The 18,418-nt window shown below is 44.0% G+C and overlaps 1 protein-coding gene across 6 annotated transcripts in view; it reads left to right on the top strand.

The window, feature by feature from the left end:
• Nucleotides 1–1,030: 1,030 nt before the first annotated feature.
• SFSWAP (splicing factor SWAP) overlaps nucleotides 1,031–18,418 on the top strand; it is a 47,755-nt gene continuing 30,367 nt past the window's right edge. For 2 of the 6 annotated variants that reach the window (XM_078768171.1, XM_068100956.2), the window contains exons 1-7: nucleotides 1,031–1,255; nucleotides 2,026–2,192; nucleotides 2,807–2,944; nucleotides 4,375–4,457; nucleotides 5,994–6,228; nucleotides 7,678–7,781; nucleotides 11,651–11,930. In XM_078768171.1, coding sequence (XP_078624297.1) covers nucleotides 1,071–1,255; nucleotides 2,026–2,192; nucleotides 2,807–2,944; nucleotides 4,375–4,457; nucleotides 5,994–6,228; nucleotides 7,678–7,781; nucleotides 11,651–11,930 — 1,192 coding nt within the window. In that variant the 5' untranslated portion in view covers nucleotides 1,031–1,070. Of the gene's footprint in view, nucleotides 1,580–2,025; nucleotides 2,193–2,806; nucleotides 2,945–4,374; nucleotides 4,458–5,993; nucleotides 6,229–7,674; nucleotides 7,782–11,650; nucleotides 11,931–18,418 lie in introns of all 6 variants that reach the window. The other 4 variants (XM_078768173.1, XM_078768172.1, XM_068100957.2 and 1 more) reach the window with 2 other exon arrangements.

Here is an 18,418-nt window from a genome sequence, read left to right as displayed (position 1 = left end):
TCTTTGAACTATGAATCAAATTGGTGCCCCTTTATATGAACTTTTCTGGAGCATCACTTGGTTCCTCCTAAGAACACAAGGGTAGTCCAGCATGTACACGAGATATTTGGAATCTTTCACTTCTTTTCTGTACTTTGTCACATGGCACACACCCTTATATAAAAGGGGCCTTTTCTATGCCCCTGGCATTTTACCCCAGTTTACATAAACGTGAGCCCGATCGATTTCCATGAATTCTCGCTTCCCCTGTTGGTAGATATATTAGCGATTAACGCCCTTTCGGAGCATTTCCTCGCAATCTATTTTGCCACTGCGGTCGACATTGGGAAGGGTAAACGTGAGAGTTCCCGTAAAAATATGGTGTTTTATTTGGGAAATGGCTCAGGTTCGTGTATGGGCCCGTGATTGACGAAGCTCGGTGACATCCTGGGTTTTTTTAGGAGTCGCCAGGAGAGCTTGGAGGTGTGCGCACTCCCCTTGACCTTTGACCTGTCTGCCTGTCCAATCAAAACAGATCAAAATGCCAGCAGGGGACGCAGCATTCGGTTCTGTGTCGAGGTTGTTAAAGCCGGCTGTGCATTTTGCCGTCAGGCGAACCAATGCGGTTGTTCGAAAGGGTTTGTAGCTTTTTGTTCCCGGCGACGAACACACGTTAAAATAGTTTTCATGATTCAGTTTTAATATCCGAGGAAATGTATTACGCAAAGGGATCATCTGTCTATATAATACGTAGCTCGCCACATTTTGCGGACGTAATAAATAGATGGTTCTTTTGCGCCACTGTCTATATAATACGTAGCTCGCCACATTTTGCGTACGTAATAAATATATGGTTCCTTTGCGCCACTGTCTATATAATACGTAGCTCGCCACATTTTGCGTACGTAATAAATAGATGGTTCCTTTGCGACAATTTTTTTTTTTTTTTTTTCCCCAGTTGTACACGGTCGAGTGTCTTTGAACTCCGTTAAACCACACAGTTTATTGGAGATTTGGAATATGGTGGTTCGGGTGAAAATGGGAGGAGAAACGGAAGGCGGAAGTCGCGGTGGAACCAGAGATCGGCGGACATGGCGGCGCAGGGAAACGACCAAACGTCCCGGGGAATGGCGCCGGAGCAGGATCGCGGTCTGGACGAACTGCTCGTCTTCGGCTACACCTGCAAACTCTTCCGAGACGACGAGAAGGCGCGATTTATCGATAAAGGACAACACCTGATCCCGTGGATGGGCGACGATAGCCTGATGATCGATAGGTTTGTTCCTTCAGGAGATGAGACAAAAACAAACCCGAATCGTGTTTACCTGTGGTACTTTACCTCCGCCGGTGCCTTTTTTTCCTCACGGTTCACCTCAAGAAATAAATCCTACCTGCATTTTATATCTATTTCTCGCTCCGTTTCCCATTTCCGGGAATGGCGCTCCTAGCTCCAGGCCTAGGCCTAGGCGGTCGTGTGCGCGATTGGATGTTGTTCCGTGTCCGAAGAATTGCTTTGTTTAACTCTCTCCCGAGTGTATTTGAGTTGATTCAAGCAGGTACAGACTGGTTCTGTTGTCACAGGTTGGGGAAGCCTTGTACGGTAAGATTCCAACCTTGATACCGCTGATGTAAGTTCCTATTTGTTGAACATTTCCTCGCGTTTGAACCTGTAAAACTGTTATTTTATAAAAACACTTTTGAGTTGTTTTATTTATTTATTTATTTTCCCCCCAAAGTCTTCTGATTGCCGAGCTTTACCTGCTGGGAAATGTTCTATATTTACCTGCCTTACGTTTGTTAAAACCATTTCATTAAACATTTTTTTCCCGATTATGCAACGTGTTTCTGTGGTCATTCTGGGAGTTGGGATTCTCCATTGGGATTCTCCATTGGGAACATTGGGATTCTAATTTTTGAAACGTTATCAAGGAAAAGTAAGACCTTTAACAGAGGTAAGTTTATTATTTTATTTTTTTGGGAACTAGGTTGAACTTGAAAGCTTTTTGCTGCGGGTCGATCGATTGATGGGCTACCTCTGGTCGGCAGGTACGATGGCCGAGGACACCTGCACGACCTCTCGGACTATGATTCTCAATCTACGTGGAACCATGATAATAGAGTTACGGAGGAGGAGGCACGTATTGATGCGCTGTGCGACGAAGAGCGGTATCTCGCTCTGCACGTGGATCTCCTGGAGGAGGCGGCGAGGCAAGGTGTGCAATACCCTTCCCGTTCCATTCCAACCGTGTTCGCTGTTGGATAGGATTTGGTTATGTTTGGGGGGGGGGGGTTGTTGGGGTTTTATTCGGCCTTTGCGGCTCTGACACTGTGGCGTTGCGACGATGAAGATCCTTGGTGGACGTTGAGCCGTGATCTTTACCTCCGCCACTAAAGGTGGATGGACGTTATGTTTTCACCCCTGTCTGTCCGTCTGTGTCCGTTTGTGAACAAAATATCTCAAAAAGTTGTGGATGCATTCGGACCAAATTCCTATGTGTCACCGACGAAATTATTAGATTTTGGTGAAGATCTGGATTCTGATCCGGCTACTAGAATTTGTTAAGTGATTCTTCACCATTAGGAGATCCGGCCAAAAACGATACGAAGCAGGATATCTCAAAAAGGTACGGACGGATTTGGACGAAACTTCTTGGACAGGTTGTGTGTGAGATAAGGAAGAATCGATTCAATTTTGGTGAAGATCTGGATCCGGCTACTATGATTTGTAAGTGATTCCTCACCATTGAGTGATATGGCCAACCAGGCGGAGGTTTGCTCTCTACTGAGTGCCGATCTCGTTGTGGCTGTTTTTATTCGTGTCCCGCAGATGAGGAATACAGGCGTTTGCACGAGGCTTTGGCGGAAGATGGGATCTACAATAGCATGGGATACGTGTACAGCAGCGACTATTATGACCCGACGCAACCCACCGAGGAGGAGGCCAATCTGAAAAAGGAGAAGGCCTGTACGGTTTCAACGGAGCTGAGCATGTTTGTCTGTGTCGGTGATTATTATTACTAGTACCCGACTGCAAAGCCGCAATGAGCCGGCGAAGCCAAAGCCTCTTGCCACTATTTTACCCATCACGATGGCATCAGTGGGTTACTGTTAGGTAGTTGGTAGTAGGTAGCATACCTGGTAAGACTTGGTAAAAGAGAAGAGCAGACAGTCCTCCCCAATACCTACATACAATAAATGTCACAAGAAGCTTAAGGAAGTAACTATACGATGTGCTAGCTCAGGGCCTATTTTGAGAAATTTTAACCGGGCTTAACATACGTTTTCACAGTATGTGTGTAGTCTTCTAACTTCAGTCGCTGTCAGGACTGGTTCTCTCCGGACACTGCGGCTTCCTCCACCAGAAGAAGTTAGCTTGCAGTAAGATCAGTGCCGACAGGTCAGACGATAGCGCCGTTTCAACGGCAATGTGTGACTGTCGTTAATCAAACCGTGTCGATGGCGCTGATTGGCTGATCGCTGATTGGTCAGCTCACAAAATTTCGCAAATTCAGACCTAAAATAACACCATTTGCATTCTGGATGAGATTAAAATTGATAAAATTTACTTCATGATTAATTCGGTGAATTCCGTCTCAACTTCGGATATTTCCGGCCGTGAAAAACTATCCCCTACGGCCGCGAGATTTCTAAAAAATAATTCTTCGTCAATTTTAGAATATTTGACGCCGTTTTCACCCTCCGAAACGCGTAATAAGCTTTTTTGAAGTATTTTTTCAAATGCTCGAATCTCATTGGTTCCGGTGTTTGGTGACGATTTTCGTTGAAGATAACGAGGTTGGTCTTAAAGTATTTTAATTACAAATTAGAGGTGCATAAGATGGCGAATCAAACAAAGACGGGTGAAACAAACTCCTATTGAACTTTTTCTCAATTTTTTTATGCATACTTCCGCATCCGGAAGATGGCGGCCTCCATCGAGTGATTTGGTTTTAGAAATATTTTTTCAAATGCTCGAATCTCATTGGTTCCAGTGTTTGGTGACGATTTTGGTTGAAGATAACCAGGCCCGTGTGGGCCGAGGTTGGTGTTAAAGTATTTTAATTATAAATTAGAGGTGCATAAGATTGTGAATCAAACAAAGACGGGTGAAACAAACTCTTATTGAACCTTTTTCAATTTGTTATGCATACTTCCGCATCCGCAAGATGGCGGCCTCCATTGAGCGATTTGGTGCGTCACAGCTTCGGAATTCTCAAGCCAAGGGATCCAGCATAATCTGGTTTTCAACATAATACCTACACGTTTATTCACAACACCGGCTTCGCCGGCTATTATTATTATTATTTTTGTGTGTGTGTGTGTGTTTTGAGAGGGAGAAAGTTGCACGGTCAAATCGGTTCGTGGGTCACCTGGAATTTGTCTCTGCCTTCTCAGCCGAAGAGGTTAAGGAGGACGTGGCAATGGAGCAGCCTTTTATCGCTCCGGCACAGTTGCATGTTACGTCGGACATCGAGCTGGTACGTGATCTGGGACTTCCCGAAAAGCGTAATTGTTGAATGTTTATCGAGCGGTTCCAGGTGAAGTTGTGCTTGGACACACTGGAGAAAGGAAGTAAAATGCTGGTGGATGCCTAATAGACGATATTTTGGCAAGATGTCTTAAAAATCGGTCCTCTGGCATCAGCATGTTTATCGTGTGTACCTTCCCAACGTGATACGGTTCCAACGGTGCCATATCAGTCCTGGAACATGTCGGCAAATTTCGAGGCATTTCTTCAAAACCATCATTCAGCTCGTCTCGTCGTTTTTAGCCAAGTTTGGAGATTACGAGCGCATGTGATACGTGCGAAGTTAGGAGGTCACCAGCGTACTCGAAGCTTTGAACAAAGGTGTAACTTTCAGGTGAGCTGTGTTTTGCACTTGCACGAAAAGCAAGCAAACCAAACCTTGTAAATAGAAATAAAAACGTTAATTTTGAAGTAATGGGCTTGATAGCAAACTGTCAGTAGTTGGAGAAGAAGAACAAGAGCAGGATGTTTCAAAAAGTTGTGGACGAATTTGGACTAAACTTGGTGGACAGGTTGTGTGCCTGACAAGGACGATTCGATTCGATTTTGGTGAAGATCTGAATATTGATTTGGATATGAGAATTTATTTTTATGTGATTCTTCACCATTGAGTGAATGAACCACCTTTAGAGGCCATTTTTCCCTGCAGAGCAGGGGTTGGCCTTTTTCGGGCACCGTGGTCCCCTTTTTGAGCAATGTTTTATGGCCGGATGGCCTTCCTGCCGCCAACCCTGTTTAGTCGCCTCTTGCGACACTGAGGGAATTACCAGTGACCTGGTACTCAATTTGCCGACCTCGGAAGGATGACAGGCTGAGTCAACCCCCCTGGTGTTAATTCAGCGATCAACCAGGATTCGAACCCAGGATCCTAGGATCCCGAGCCGGCACCCCAACCGCGAAGCCAACACCAGGTTGGAAAGCAACATCGTAATATAATAATGCATGAAAAGATTAATAATTTCTGAATAACAACCTACTCGTCGATGTCTTGATTCTCGATGTCGATGTCAGAGTTTGAGTTTGTGATGGAAGGGGGCCTATATGTCTCGCCGGATACGTCTGGCAAGAAGAGACAGTTGCCGGAATCTTTTCAACCCAGCAATAAACTGCGATCCTGGTGTTTTGCATCCATCTGGGTAGTATCGGTAGAAATGATTTTCGATTTGACAACCAGTCCAAGGAATACATCTGTTATCCCGAAGACGGTATCAGATTTATGTCATTTGAATGGATATTATTTCTTTACTTCTTGCTTGTAATGTATGCTGTTCAAGTTGTCAAGCTTAGACACAAGTTTGTATACTTTTTATAACATTGTTTTGTACAAAAGCCTCTGTTATTAAAGTGACAGGCACGTGCTCCATCGAATTTGTTGCACTCATACAGGCGTGTTTTTGTTGTCACATAAAGGTAGTGAGAATGAAGTGATGGAAATGCTGAGAGAGTGTGGTGTTCAGTTATTTTTGACATTTTACGTGTGTTTCAGCCGGCAACCTACAAGACCCATGCGATAATCGAGCGCACGGCAGGCTTCGTGAGCAAGCAAGGGGGTCAGTTTGAGATAATGCTCAAAGCGAAGCAATCAGGAAATACACAGTTTGACTTTCTCAATTTTGAGCACTACCTCAACCCCTACTACAAGCACATTCTGAAGCTCATGAAGAAAAGCAAATATGTGCCGGTGCCTGACCCCTCCAAGCCTACTGCACTGGTGCAAACAGGTCAGCCGATCGGGCACCTTTCCTCCATCAAATATATTCCTCCTGTTTGGGAGTTTTGGCTGCAATGTCGGAAAGATGTTTTTATTTTCCAGGTTTACATAATACAGAAAATGTACCTACCTCATAGTTTATCAAATTATTTTTCAAACAAAGCGAAATTGCTTTTATTTTTTAACGCAGCAGAAACACCCGGTGGTTTGCCGCTCAATTTGTGCACATAAGCCGCCGGCTTTTATGGAGAACACCATCATGCTACACTCACTTCTGAACTGTTTTGCCTAGGTTTGAATCTTGGCCCAGCTACCTCGTATAAACTGACTTACTGGTGGTTCACATGCAGGACTATCCATCAATGGGTGTGCCACCCCTCAGATGTACATTAAAGTGTGTGTCCCTTCTGCTGGCATTAGTTGGTGGACGTTAAAGATCCCACGGTGTACTTCGTGAAGAGTAGGCGAGCTAATGCTGGCACCCTGAACAAATTTAATTCCTGCTCTAACCTACAAGGGGCACTGCAGCAGTGGCATAGCGATGTCCTCCCTCATCCCCCATATAAAATTTTGCTGCATACAAAAGCAGAGAAGAAGAAGAAGAGCCGTCTTACTATAAGGTGTAGTCTGGATGCTGAATGCCGGTGTACTTTTGTGCCATATTATTAGTCCCCTACCGGTGTACACCGGAGGGGACTATAGGTTTGCACTCCGTCCCTCCGTCCTTCACACAAAGAACTGTTTTCTGGACTTTTTTTCTAAACTCTTAATGCTAATGATTTCAAACTTTGTACATGGTTTCCTCATGATAAGTTACAGGTCAAGTTCGAACTTCACAACGTTTCGATCATTTTTGACAAAGTTATGGCACTTTGAACTTTGGTAATTTCACCAACAGTTTTCCGGACGACAGACTGCCGGTTGGGGACATGTATTGCAGCACAATACTCAGAATGCTTGTTCTAGTTTGTTTATTGTTTGAACTATGAGAGACTAAATCTTGGGTTTATCACTTGAATTTTCCTTGGTGCCAGCTTAGGATCCCAGGATCCTGGGTTCGAATCCCGGTCGATCGCTGAATTAACGCCAGGGGGTTGACTAAGCCTGTCATCCTTCCGAGGTCGGCTAATTGAGTACCAGTTCACTGGTAATTCCCTGCTTGTCGTAAAAGGCGACAAAAAGGGTTGGCGGCAGGAAGGGCATCCGGCCGTAAAACATTGCTTCAAAAAGGGGACCGAAAAACAACAACAACCACGGTCCCCGAAAAAGGCCAACCCCCGCTTTGCGGGGAAAAATGGCCTCTAAATGTGGTTATTTTTTTTATATAGTCTTGCCTCTCATCGAATCTATATCAATTATGTCAACACTCGAGGGAACATTAGTTGGCCCTCACAACATTGTTGGATACCCTCACAACATTGTTGGATACCCTCACAACATTGTTGTTTATGAACAGCAGATGAAGATGACACAAGCTCTGATGATGAAGGTGGTGACTATCTTCATCCCAGCCTCTTTGCATCAAAATCTGTACCTGACAGACGTTTGGAAGAGATTGTGAAGGTGAGCCCCCTCTTTCGAAGTTCCTGCCGTTGCACTTTGTTCTCTGAACGGGCTCCGACAGGAAGCAATGATCTCAAGCCGTAGGTGTGAACCTATCATCTGCGGGTCGATTACAATAGTTATGCTCATTGTTTACTGGCTGGGGGTAAAAAAAAAAGGATAAATATTAGCAAAATGCAAGGTCATTGAATAGATTAGCTAAGAACATGTTCTTATAGCGGGGTCACCCGTGGGAATCCCACGGGCATGGATGTGTGTGACATTTCGACATATTGAGTTATATGCTGCACATTCATTTTTACAAAATGGTTACTGGCAAGTCATCAGATCCAGAAATGGTGTGATGAACACAATTTATTTATTTCACATAATATGTGACCCCTCACTCCTCTCCACCTGACACTCTCCTGTCTCCACCTGACACTCTCCTGTCTCCACCTGACACTCTCCTCTCTCCACCTAGCACTCCTCTCCTCTCCAAACCCTCACATCCCTCTCCTTTCCAATCCCTCACCTCTCCAATCCCTCACACTCCTCTCCTCTCCAATCCTTCACACGCCTCTCCAATCGCGCCTCACACTCCTCTCCAATCGCGCCTCACACTCCTCTCCAATCGTGCCTCACACTCCTCTCCAATCGTGCCTCACACTCCCCTCCAATCACTCCTCTCCAATCGTGCCTCACACTCCTCTCCAATCACGCCTCACACTCCTCTCCAATCGTGCCTCACACTCCTCTCCAATCGCGCCTCACACTCCTCTCCAATCGCGCCTCACTCGCCTCTCCAATCGGCTTTCCCCGTCTCGTTTCTCTCCTTTTTCTCCCGTCTCGTTCTTTTTCTTGCTCCAAATCGGCCCGTCGGAATCGGAAATCGGCCCGTCTCGCCCGTCGGCCCGTCGGAATCGGAAATCGGCCCGTCTTGCTTTTGTGCTTGTGCGTAAATAAATTGTGTTCATGACACCATTTCTGGTGTTGGGCTAGCGGCTAGGGTGCCGGCTTAGGATCCTGGGTTCGAATCTCGGTCGATCGCCGAATTAATGCCAGGGGGGTTGACTCAGCCTGTCATCCTTCCGAGGTCGGCTAATTGAGTACCAGTTCACTGGTAATTCCCTGTTTGTCGTTGAAGGCGGCAAAAAGGGTTGGCGTCAGGAAGGGCATCCGGCCGTAAAACATTGCTTCAAAAAGGGGACAAAAAAACAACTACCACGGTCCCCGAAAAGGCCAACCCCCGCTTTGCGGGGAAAAATGGCCTCTAAACGGTGGTTTTTACACCATTTCTGGATCTGATGACTTGCCAGTAACCATTTTGTAAAAATGAATGTGCAGCATCTAACTCAATATGTCGAAATGTCACACACATCCATGCCCGTGGGATTCCCACGGGTGACCCCGCAAGTTTGCATTGACGTTCGTCGATGGACTCGTTCGCCCGTCTCATTCGTTTTCTTGCTGCATCCTGTTCAAGTCTGCGTTCTTCATCGATCGTCTCATTCATTTTGGAAATAGAAGTTTCCACGCAGCGCATGAATTGTCACGATCCTCAAGAGGAATTTGTCTCGTAATCATCAAATGATAAATGGCAAGTAAATTATATTGTGGAAAATTAAAGATTTCAAATAAACCTATTTAAAGTGTATTCGCACATAACTAATTTTAAAAAACGAAGAAATATCTCTCGGTAATTTCCTGAAACATATTTTACTTCCGGCTAATAATGTTGAATTAAATAAAAACGAAGACATATATGTCGGCATCATTGTTGACGTTTTTGTGACGACTGTCATCAAACGAAAAAGTAATATATCTTAACGGAAAAGCAAAAGCGAATTTTTAATATATATCGACACGTTGCCGTCGGTGTCATGTTGGGCGGTGTATGATACACCATGACGCGATTTTAAAAAATAAATCTCTGCATTTTCCCGCGTGTGTGGAATGTTCTAAATTATTGCTGACACCGAGTCCAAAACCATCGATAAAAATGAAATCATATGGTGAGTTAGATTGGAGATAAAGGCGTGAGAGAGACTCAATGGCCTTGAAGTTGAAGTTACAGGCGTTTGAGAATTCATTTCGTTCTATAAACGGCAACTTTCTTTGGATTTCCTTCCCGTTTTTTTTCAACCGAGTCGAAAACTATGTTAGCGACTGTGAAAAATGAAATGATATATCGAATTTTTAATATGTATCGACACGTTGCCGTCGGTGTCATGTTAGGCGGTGTATGATACACCATGACGCGATTTAAAAAAATATATCTGCATTTTCCCGCGTGTGTGGAATGTTCTCAATTATTGCTGACACCGACTCTAAAACCATCGATAAAAATGAAATCATATGGTGAGTTAGATTGGAGATAAAGGCGTGAGAGAGACTCAATGGCCTTGAAGTTACAGGCATTTGAGAATTCATTTCGTTCTATAAACGGCAACTTTCATCGGATTTTCTTCTCGTTTTTTTTCAACCGAGTCTAAAACTATGTTAGCGACTGTGAAAAATGAAATGATATATCGAATTTAAAATAGATATCGACACATTGCCGTCGGTGTCATGTTGGGCGGTGTATGATACACCATGACGCGATTTTAAAAAATATATCTCTGCATTTTCCCGCGTGTGTGGAATGTTTGTGGAAAATTAAAGATTTCAAATAAACCTATTTAAAGTGTATGCACACATAACTAATAAAAAAAACGAAGAAATATCTCTCGGTAATTTCCTGAAACATATTTTACTTCCGGCTAATATGTTGAATGAAATAAAAACGAAGAAATATATGTCGGCATCATTGTTGACGTTTTTGTGACGACTATCATCAAACGAAATAGTAATATATCATAACGGAAAAGCAAAAGCGAATTTTTAATATATATCGACACATTGCCGGCGGTGTCATGTTGGGCGGTGTATGATACACCATGACGCGATTTTAAAAAATATATCTCTGCATTTTCCCGCGTGTGTGGATTGTTCTCAATTATTGCTGACACCGAGTCTAAAAGTAAAACCATCGATAAAAATGAAATCATATGGTGAGTTAGATTGGAGATAAAGGCGTGAGAGAGACTCAATGGCCTTGAAGTTACAGGCCTTTGAGAATTCATTTCGTTCTATAAACGGCAACTTTCATCGGATTTTCTTCCCGTTTTTTTTCAACCGAGTCTAAAACTATGTTAGCGACTGTGAAAAATGAAATGATTTATCGAATTTGATTTGAAATAAAACTGGGGGAGAGCAAGACACCACGGGCCTACAAAACAGGACTCAAAGCTATGCGAGTTAATAAAATGGTGGATATTTGTTTATAGCCACTCCCAGAATGGGTGGAGCTACTCTGCAAACCGAGTAAGCCACACCCCGGACAGACACCCAACAGATAGACAGACAGACAGACAGAATCATCTACGGCTATTATAATATAGATGGCTTGGTCAATTCTCCCCCTCCCCCACCCCACCTCACTTAATTGGCGTATTTTCATGTGACTTGTAATATCCTCTCCTACCCGGTGGCGCTATATGAATTTGGCTGCTCCCCTTACCTTGAACCTCCCCAAGGGAGGGACAACAAATTATTTTAAACCCTAACCCCCCCCCCCCACCCCAAACCCGTACGCATCCTAAGTACAAACCACTGATTTTCAATTCATTCCATTCAGCAGTGCATCACACACATGCACACCACGTTTACAGATATTTGAGTAATTTGTGACTTAGCAAAATACCATTTGCTCTCAAAAGTGTCAGGGGCATATTGTGTTATCTAAATACTGTCAAATTATAATATGGTGTTTAAGTATGAGACAGCGATTTGTGTTGAAGTGTATTTTACACCAGTAGAAGCTTGAGGGTTTTGGTTTTCATTGGCAGCCTCTAAAGATGGTGGACCCAACTCACCCAATCCTCGCGCTGACACTCAAGGCCTGCAGGTCCTCTCAACTCAAAGCTCAAGCCGAGATGAAATCTAATGTTGCTACCCCTCCAGCAGCAACCTGTTCGGAGACCACCATTCCACAGCCAGTTTCCACGGTGGTTGAGGCCGCCAGCTCCAACCCAGTTCCTTCCTCGGTCTCCGAACCTCCTGCAACATCGCAAGAAAATTTGCAGGATAGTGGAGCAGAGGCTTCCACCTCTGCATGCTCCACAGAGAGTAAGATCAATCACGAGTTTTTGCTTTTACTTTTCTTCTCAGTCCATTAGGTCGCTTCAACCCAACTGTGTATTAATTACTTGTAGTTGTTCGTACAAGTGGATTGTAGCCATCCCTGGTGCTTATGTTATTGTGAAAATATCCAAATGAAGTTGTTTCATTGCCACCGCCTCTATAATGGTGGTTTTATTTACTCTTTGTTTGCCACTTAGTACTACAAACTATATTTGTGGTGAATGAGATATGGTAACCAAGTCACAATTTATTGGTTCTACAAACTATTGGTGGTGAATGAGATGTTGTAACTAAGTCACAGTTTGTTTGTACTGCAAACTATTGGTGGTGAATACAACACAACAACAACAGGCATTTTTAAGGCCATTTTCCCTGCTAGAGCGGGGGTTAGCCTTGCGGTCCCCAGGACAATCTTCTCCATTTTTCCCTATTTTCTACATCTCTCCTTGTTAACCCCCTTGCCCGCATTTCTTCTTCCACCATCTTTAGCCAAGTCTTTCTCGGTCTTCCCCGTCCTCTACTTCCTTCTACATTCATTTCCATCACTCTTCTCAACCAGTCACTTTCATCCTTCCTCAACACATGACCAAACCATCTCAACCTGTTTCTCTTCACAGCATCCATCACAGGCTCCATTCCCATCATCTTTCGCAATTCATCATTTGTCTTCCTCTCTCTCAACGATACTCCGCACATCCACCGAACCATTCGCATTTCCACCCTTTCCAGCCTTCGTTGCTGCTCTACGTTCATTACCCATGTCTCGCTCCCATAAATCATAACACTTCTCACACATGCAGCATACACCTTTCCCTTCAGCTTCAACAACACTCCCCTCCTCGTCAGCACGCCACTCAGTTCTCGAAACTTCTTCCATGCACATCTCACTCCAGCAACCGTTGCCGAGTCTGATCCACCTTCTCCATTCAGCATGTCTCCTAGGTAGCAAAATGTTTTCACACCTTCCAGCTTCACGCCGTCTCCAAGATCCAACTCAACATTTCCTCCATCTGCAGCTCCCTCTGTGCACACCTTATAGAGGGGTCAATAACCACCCAAACCACCGTTTAGAAGCCATTTTTATACGAAATACGAAATTGCACTGTGGTATCTTTTGTGACTTAGCAAAATACCATTTGCTCTCAAAAGTGTCAGGGGCATATTGTGTTATCTAAATACTGTCAAATTATAATATGGTGTTTAAGCATGAGACAGCGATTTGTGTTTGTTTCTTATATACGAAATAAACTCAATCAATATACGAATCATATACGAAATATACGAAAATCAATATACGAAGGGTCAATATACGAAAAAAAACTCACCTAACCCCCAAAAAATTGATACAAAAGGTTTTTCAATGGATTCTGGTACCATTGGGCATGCTAAATAACATACTAAAAATCTAGTAACATCTGACTTCCGGAAGTGGTCATTTTCAAGAAGGCCGCCGGGAGCTTAAAATGGCCATATCTCAATTATTATTCAACCTAGAAAGGTGGTTTTGGTGTCTAACCCGAAGTTTTAGGGCCCAAGGAATCCAATTGAATCAATAAAATTACCATCAGTTAATTATTTATTGATAAGTCCAAGAGGGCATCCCAAGGTGACATCCTGATCCACTAAAATGGCTCTGTCGAATAGTAGTCAACCTAGAGATATTTTTTTCAGTGTGTATACCGAGGTTTAAGGCACCCAGGAAATCATAAAAATTACTTAAATAAGCACAAAGTAATCAGGTAATCCAGTAAGCCAGGTTTACCAGCCCATTAGGCATTTGTTGTCTTATACAGTTAGTCGCTATTCATTGTCATCCTCCGACTCCTCTGGAAGAAACTTGTTATGTGGATTGTCACATTCTTCAAGTTGGCACGGTCCACAGGCAGTAGTACATGGTAGTCCATATCGTCTACAAGAGCAGCGGAGTGTCTTGCAGGCAGTGGAGCAGTTACAATGAATGACCTTCAAGAGACTGTCTGGAGCAGTGTTCATTCTTGACATAAGTGGGACAAACTGATTATCCTGCAGGCTCCACCCCCATTTCATGGCATCCATACCCTCTTCTTTTCCCATCCACACCATGATCTGGTAGTACGCTCTACGACAGTGAAGTTTGGTAGCAGATTCAGTTGGGGGCAGACGTTCGGGTGTTACAAAAGACAAAGCAGAGACAACCTTCTTGCTGAAGGTGTTATATCGCATTGTTGCAAGGGAATCTTTGCACTTGCCACCAAAGAGGATAGCCATTACTCGGCATCCAAGGTCAACGATCACCTCCGTGGTCTGGTTTGGGATGGTGAATGTGTTGGCACAAGACCGAAGGACAGGGTCTCCTTTTACAAGCTTCTGGAAAGCAGTCTTTTTGCCAACACCAAAAATCCGAGAAGTCGTGTCACAACCAGTCATGGCATGGATGAATATCAACTGAGAACACATGTCATGTCCGAGGATTTATTTTAGACGGTTGATGTCATACACTTTAAAACTGCCATCAGCTTTGGACTTGTCTGATCTGAAATAAAGGCTCTTACTTTCTCCCTGCGCATAGTAAAGGAGTAAGACAAGGAGATCAGTATCTTCTCCAATCAGTGTAGTGGTGTGTGGAAGAGATGCCTCCACTGCAGCCTTTACTATATCTACGTCAGCATCTCCAGGTGCATTGACCACAGTGCAATACCTTTCTCTCAGTTCATCACTTATCATCCCGATCAGTCTCTGTTTATTGATATCTCTTGACAGGACCTCCTCCTTCTTGCCTGAGAACTTTGTCTCAGCAGTGAAGCTGACAATGGGATGAATATTGTGTCCTCTTCTCTGATGCGTGTTGTCTTTAATGGACGGCCCTTCCTCATAGCCATCAAAGACAATGGTCATAGCTGAACCATAATGCTGGATGGTGAAGTCAGCATACGACTGCGCTATTTCACCATAGCTTTCTCCACTTCCATGGTATTCTGTGAAGGAGTGAACCTCCATCAAGGACGTGGATCTCCGTTTCTGGTACAGAATCTAGGATGGCATCACTTGCATGATCACAGATCGCGTGAGCTAGTTGTGGCTTATCAGCCTTTCGGAAGACGTTTCTGGCTTCAAAGAGGGCAGGAGGGAAAGGACTGAGCTCATAACTCATAATCTCCTGCAATGATAGTTCTCCAGTTTGGGAGACTACCAGGAAACGTTGAAAAAGAAGTGCAGAATCAATGGTTCGATCAGGAGCGACCTTTATAGCTGATGTTTGTCCAAGGGTTCTGGCTTTATCCTTTCTACTGAATGAGAATGTGAATGCATACTGTCCGATCATTTTGTGCATGATTTTGCATCCAACAGACTCATATTCATGCACATTCACACCTTCCTGAGCCACAACACCAGTGACAATGTTCCTTAATGAAGAGTCTGGCGAGAAAGGTGAGCACCCTACAAGTTTTGAACTGATCTCCTCCAGGTCAGCAGCGTCCCTTTTCATCCTTGACTCCGTCAAATCCTTGTGCTGTTCAGATGTCGTGTATGACAGGTTTGTGAATTCCTGCATTGCGATATTGTACTCTGATGTTATGGGGCTTGACATGGTCCAAAGGGCTCTCTGCTCTTCAGACAATCCGCTTCCGCGTGTCAGACCTCCAGTGGTCTTCAACGACCTCATCAACGTCTGCTCAATGACAAGATCTGAACTGAGGCCTGCCCATAACTGGCTGCTGCGACGGATAACATGAAAACCCTTTTCGAATTTTCTTAATATGTCTGGGTGGTTGATATCAAGCTGACCCATCTCTTGGACATAGACGTATGCTGATTTCAGGTAACTGTAATGCCCAGCTGCGGCGAATATCGGAATGCAGTCAGAAACGGTGCGTCGGTGCATCAGCCAAGAACCTGTTCGATCTGCCTTTATCAGTGACATAGCAACTTTTACCATGCTTTGGTAATTCAGCCACAATTGACTTTGTTGGACCTAGCACCCAGTTCCATCTTCCTTTTCTCCAGCTCTTTGTTTATTCGACCGAGGGTCTCTGAGGTGAACACAGTTTCTAATGTCATCTCACCGTTCAATAGTGCAGTATACATCCCTTCAGACTCTTCAACCATTGCTGCCATCTGCCATCATCTGCAGGACTATCATCTGCCATCTCTGACACTATCATACGGTTAAGACATTTGTCTACATTCTACAAGAAGATGGCCACGGAATGCTCTCTGAACCGATTTGCCTGTCATCATATGGGCTACGGCATTTCCACCATAGACTACCTCTGGAATGTCCTTAAGTCCTGTGCCCTCCATCAGTGTACCAATCGCTCCTAGCAAATTCATAAACGTGTGAAAGCAGCCTAGCAGCAGGACAATGGATTTTAGGTGGCTGTCTGGTGGTGAATCCAGGATTATTTCTGTCGCCTTCCAATATAGGGGCTGGTCGAATGTAACTACTGGGGCAAGGTGGTGCTTGGACGCAAGACCAGAAAGGAACTCCAATGTTGACAGAATGCACGTCTTGTCCCCCGAGTACATGTCTATCATCGGTAGATACCTGACTGAAGACTGGCCTGGGTGTTTGTTTCCCTGATAAATAATGTGCATCATCCCCTGCCAACCTGGTGTGGCCTGTTTGAAGTTGAACGACAACTCCCAAAGCAGATCAACCTTCATGTCACATTCAGTGAAACTCGGAAGTTCTGTGAATGTGATGTCTCGGCGAAGGTGTTTGGCCAAACGATGATCTATTATTATCGCAACCTTTGACTTCTCTACAACATTCAGTTCTGTTGTTTTGTGCCTAGGGATACTCTGGTCTGTCTTCTGTCCTGGTGTCAAGGCAGCTATCATGCCCATCCCATGAAATGTTCCTTTCCCATCGATTGTAAGAATGTTATGATCTACATTGTCTGCTGCGAATAACAAGGCCATGTTCAACACATCAATATCCTTACCAAGCATGTTTGGTGCAGCACAATTTGCAGCATTCTTTTCAAACCTCTGAATTTCGCCATAGGAAGAGCAGAACCCCATCTGACACAAGGTATCCACAAGAAACCTAGACCGATTTAAGTGGTGCATTTGCACTGAAAGGCCAATTTGCAAAGGGGCAAGGACAGCTCGTGGTCGGACTGCCTGTATGATTGCAAGGCCAATGCTAGCAACTTTTCGCCCTGTGTCTTTACCAACAAATAAGGCCTTTAATACAATGCGGAGTGATTCTGGAATGTAATCAAGAGTGGGCTGGAGTTTGAGTGTCTCTGTAGTCGGGTACTGATCGTTAACGGGTGGCACATTTGTCTTGATGTCACTTTTTATGAGCCTTGCAGCTGTCTCAAGTATTTCTCTCTTCTGCGACTCTTCATCACCTTCTTGGTTTGTGCTGTTGAAGTATGACCTGAGGATGTGTGACGTTTTCTCTCTCATTGTCACTATGTCATCTAAACCTTCTCCTTCTGCAATATATATGCAGTTCCCATACCGTTCCTTCAGCTGTCTTTTTAGGTATTGATTACCATAGGGGAGGGAATCGGCCTTAGACAAATACTCTTTCATTTTACACCTAAGGTCAGAAACAGTCAGCTGTTCTTCATCATTCGCTGCAAGGTATGCACACATCTTTGAGAAGGCTTGTTCTTGGTCCTCATCTTTTGGCCTTCCAGATTTCCTCCGCTTTGGATCAGGATCTGTCTGAAATTGCAGGGGTATATGACGGCCACACCTGAAATGGCTGCTACAATCTTGATGATACATGCAGTCTGCAGCGTGTAGATCCCCATGATAGTATTCAATTCTACCTTTGACCTTGAAAGACCACTCATCTTGCCGGTTATCACAGCATAGCAATATTTTCTTTGCAAAGATATCAGTTTTCACATAACTATAGTCTGCACTTCCTTCCTGAACACTAGTGTCGCAGAAAGGGCAATCAGTTTTGCTATTGAACGGACCTTCAGAAACCCTAGTACTCCTTTTAGTGGTACTGGATTCACCACTCTGTTTCCTCTTTAAATGAAGATCAATTTCTATACTGTTTGTGTACATTTTGCGACAGTTCAAATGCACTTTACAGCCAGCAGTCACAGCAATGGTGTCACCTCTCCGAACACTAGCTTCATTGATCCCATCAGCACCCTTTTGGCGAATCTTGCCTACATCACCTCCATCTTCCAATTTGCCTTGACAAATGGGACAGATCTGGTCACTGCAGGATGCACTCATCTTGTACCTTGAAGAAAAAAAGAAGAAATTAATACACGTATGATGAGTGCCTTTACAAAATCATAACGAAATGCAAATAGCCTCTAGAATGGTCAATATATGGAAAGTAACCACCTAACCCCCCAAAATTAGTACAAAACTCTGACTTCCAAATTCTTTTTGTTTCCTGAAGATGGCCACTGAGAGTTAACTGTGACAAAATTTGAATATACAACACATGGAATTTTCCACACCCTTGAATATACTCAAATTGCCAAAAAGCCACCCTTATGGGTGGCATA

Source organism: Myxine glutinosa, chromosome 14 (genome assembly GCF_964187855.1).
Source record: "Myxine glutinosa chromosome 14, kmMyxGlut1.1, whole genome shotgun sequence".
In the NCBI taxonomy this organism is placed as follows: domain Eukaryota; kingdom Metazoa; phylum Chordata; class Myxini; order Myxiniformes; family Myxinidae; genus Myxine; species Myxine glutinosa.
The sequence above is the reverse complement of the archived record's forward strand: the minus strand, read 5'-3'. Positions and strand labels throughout refer to the sequence as shown.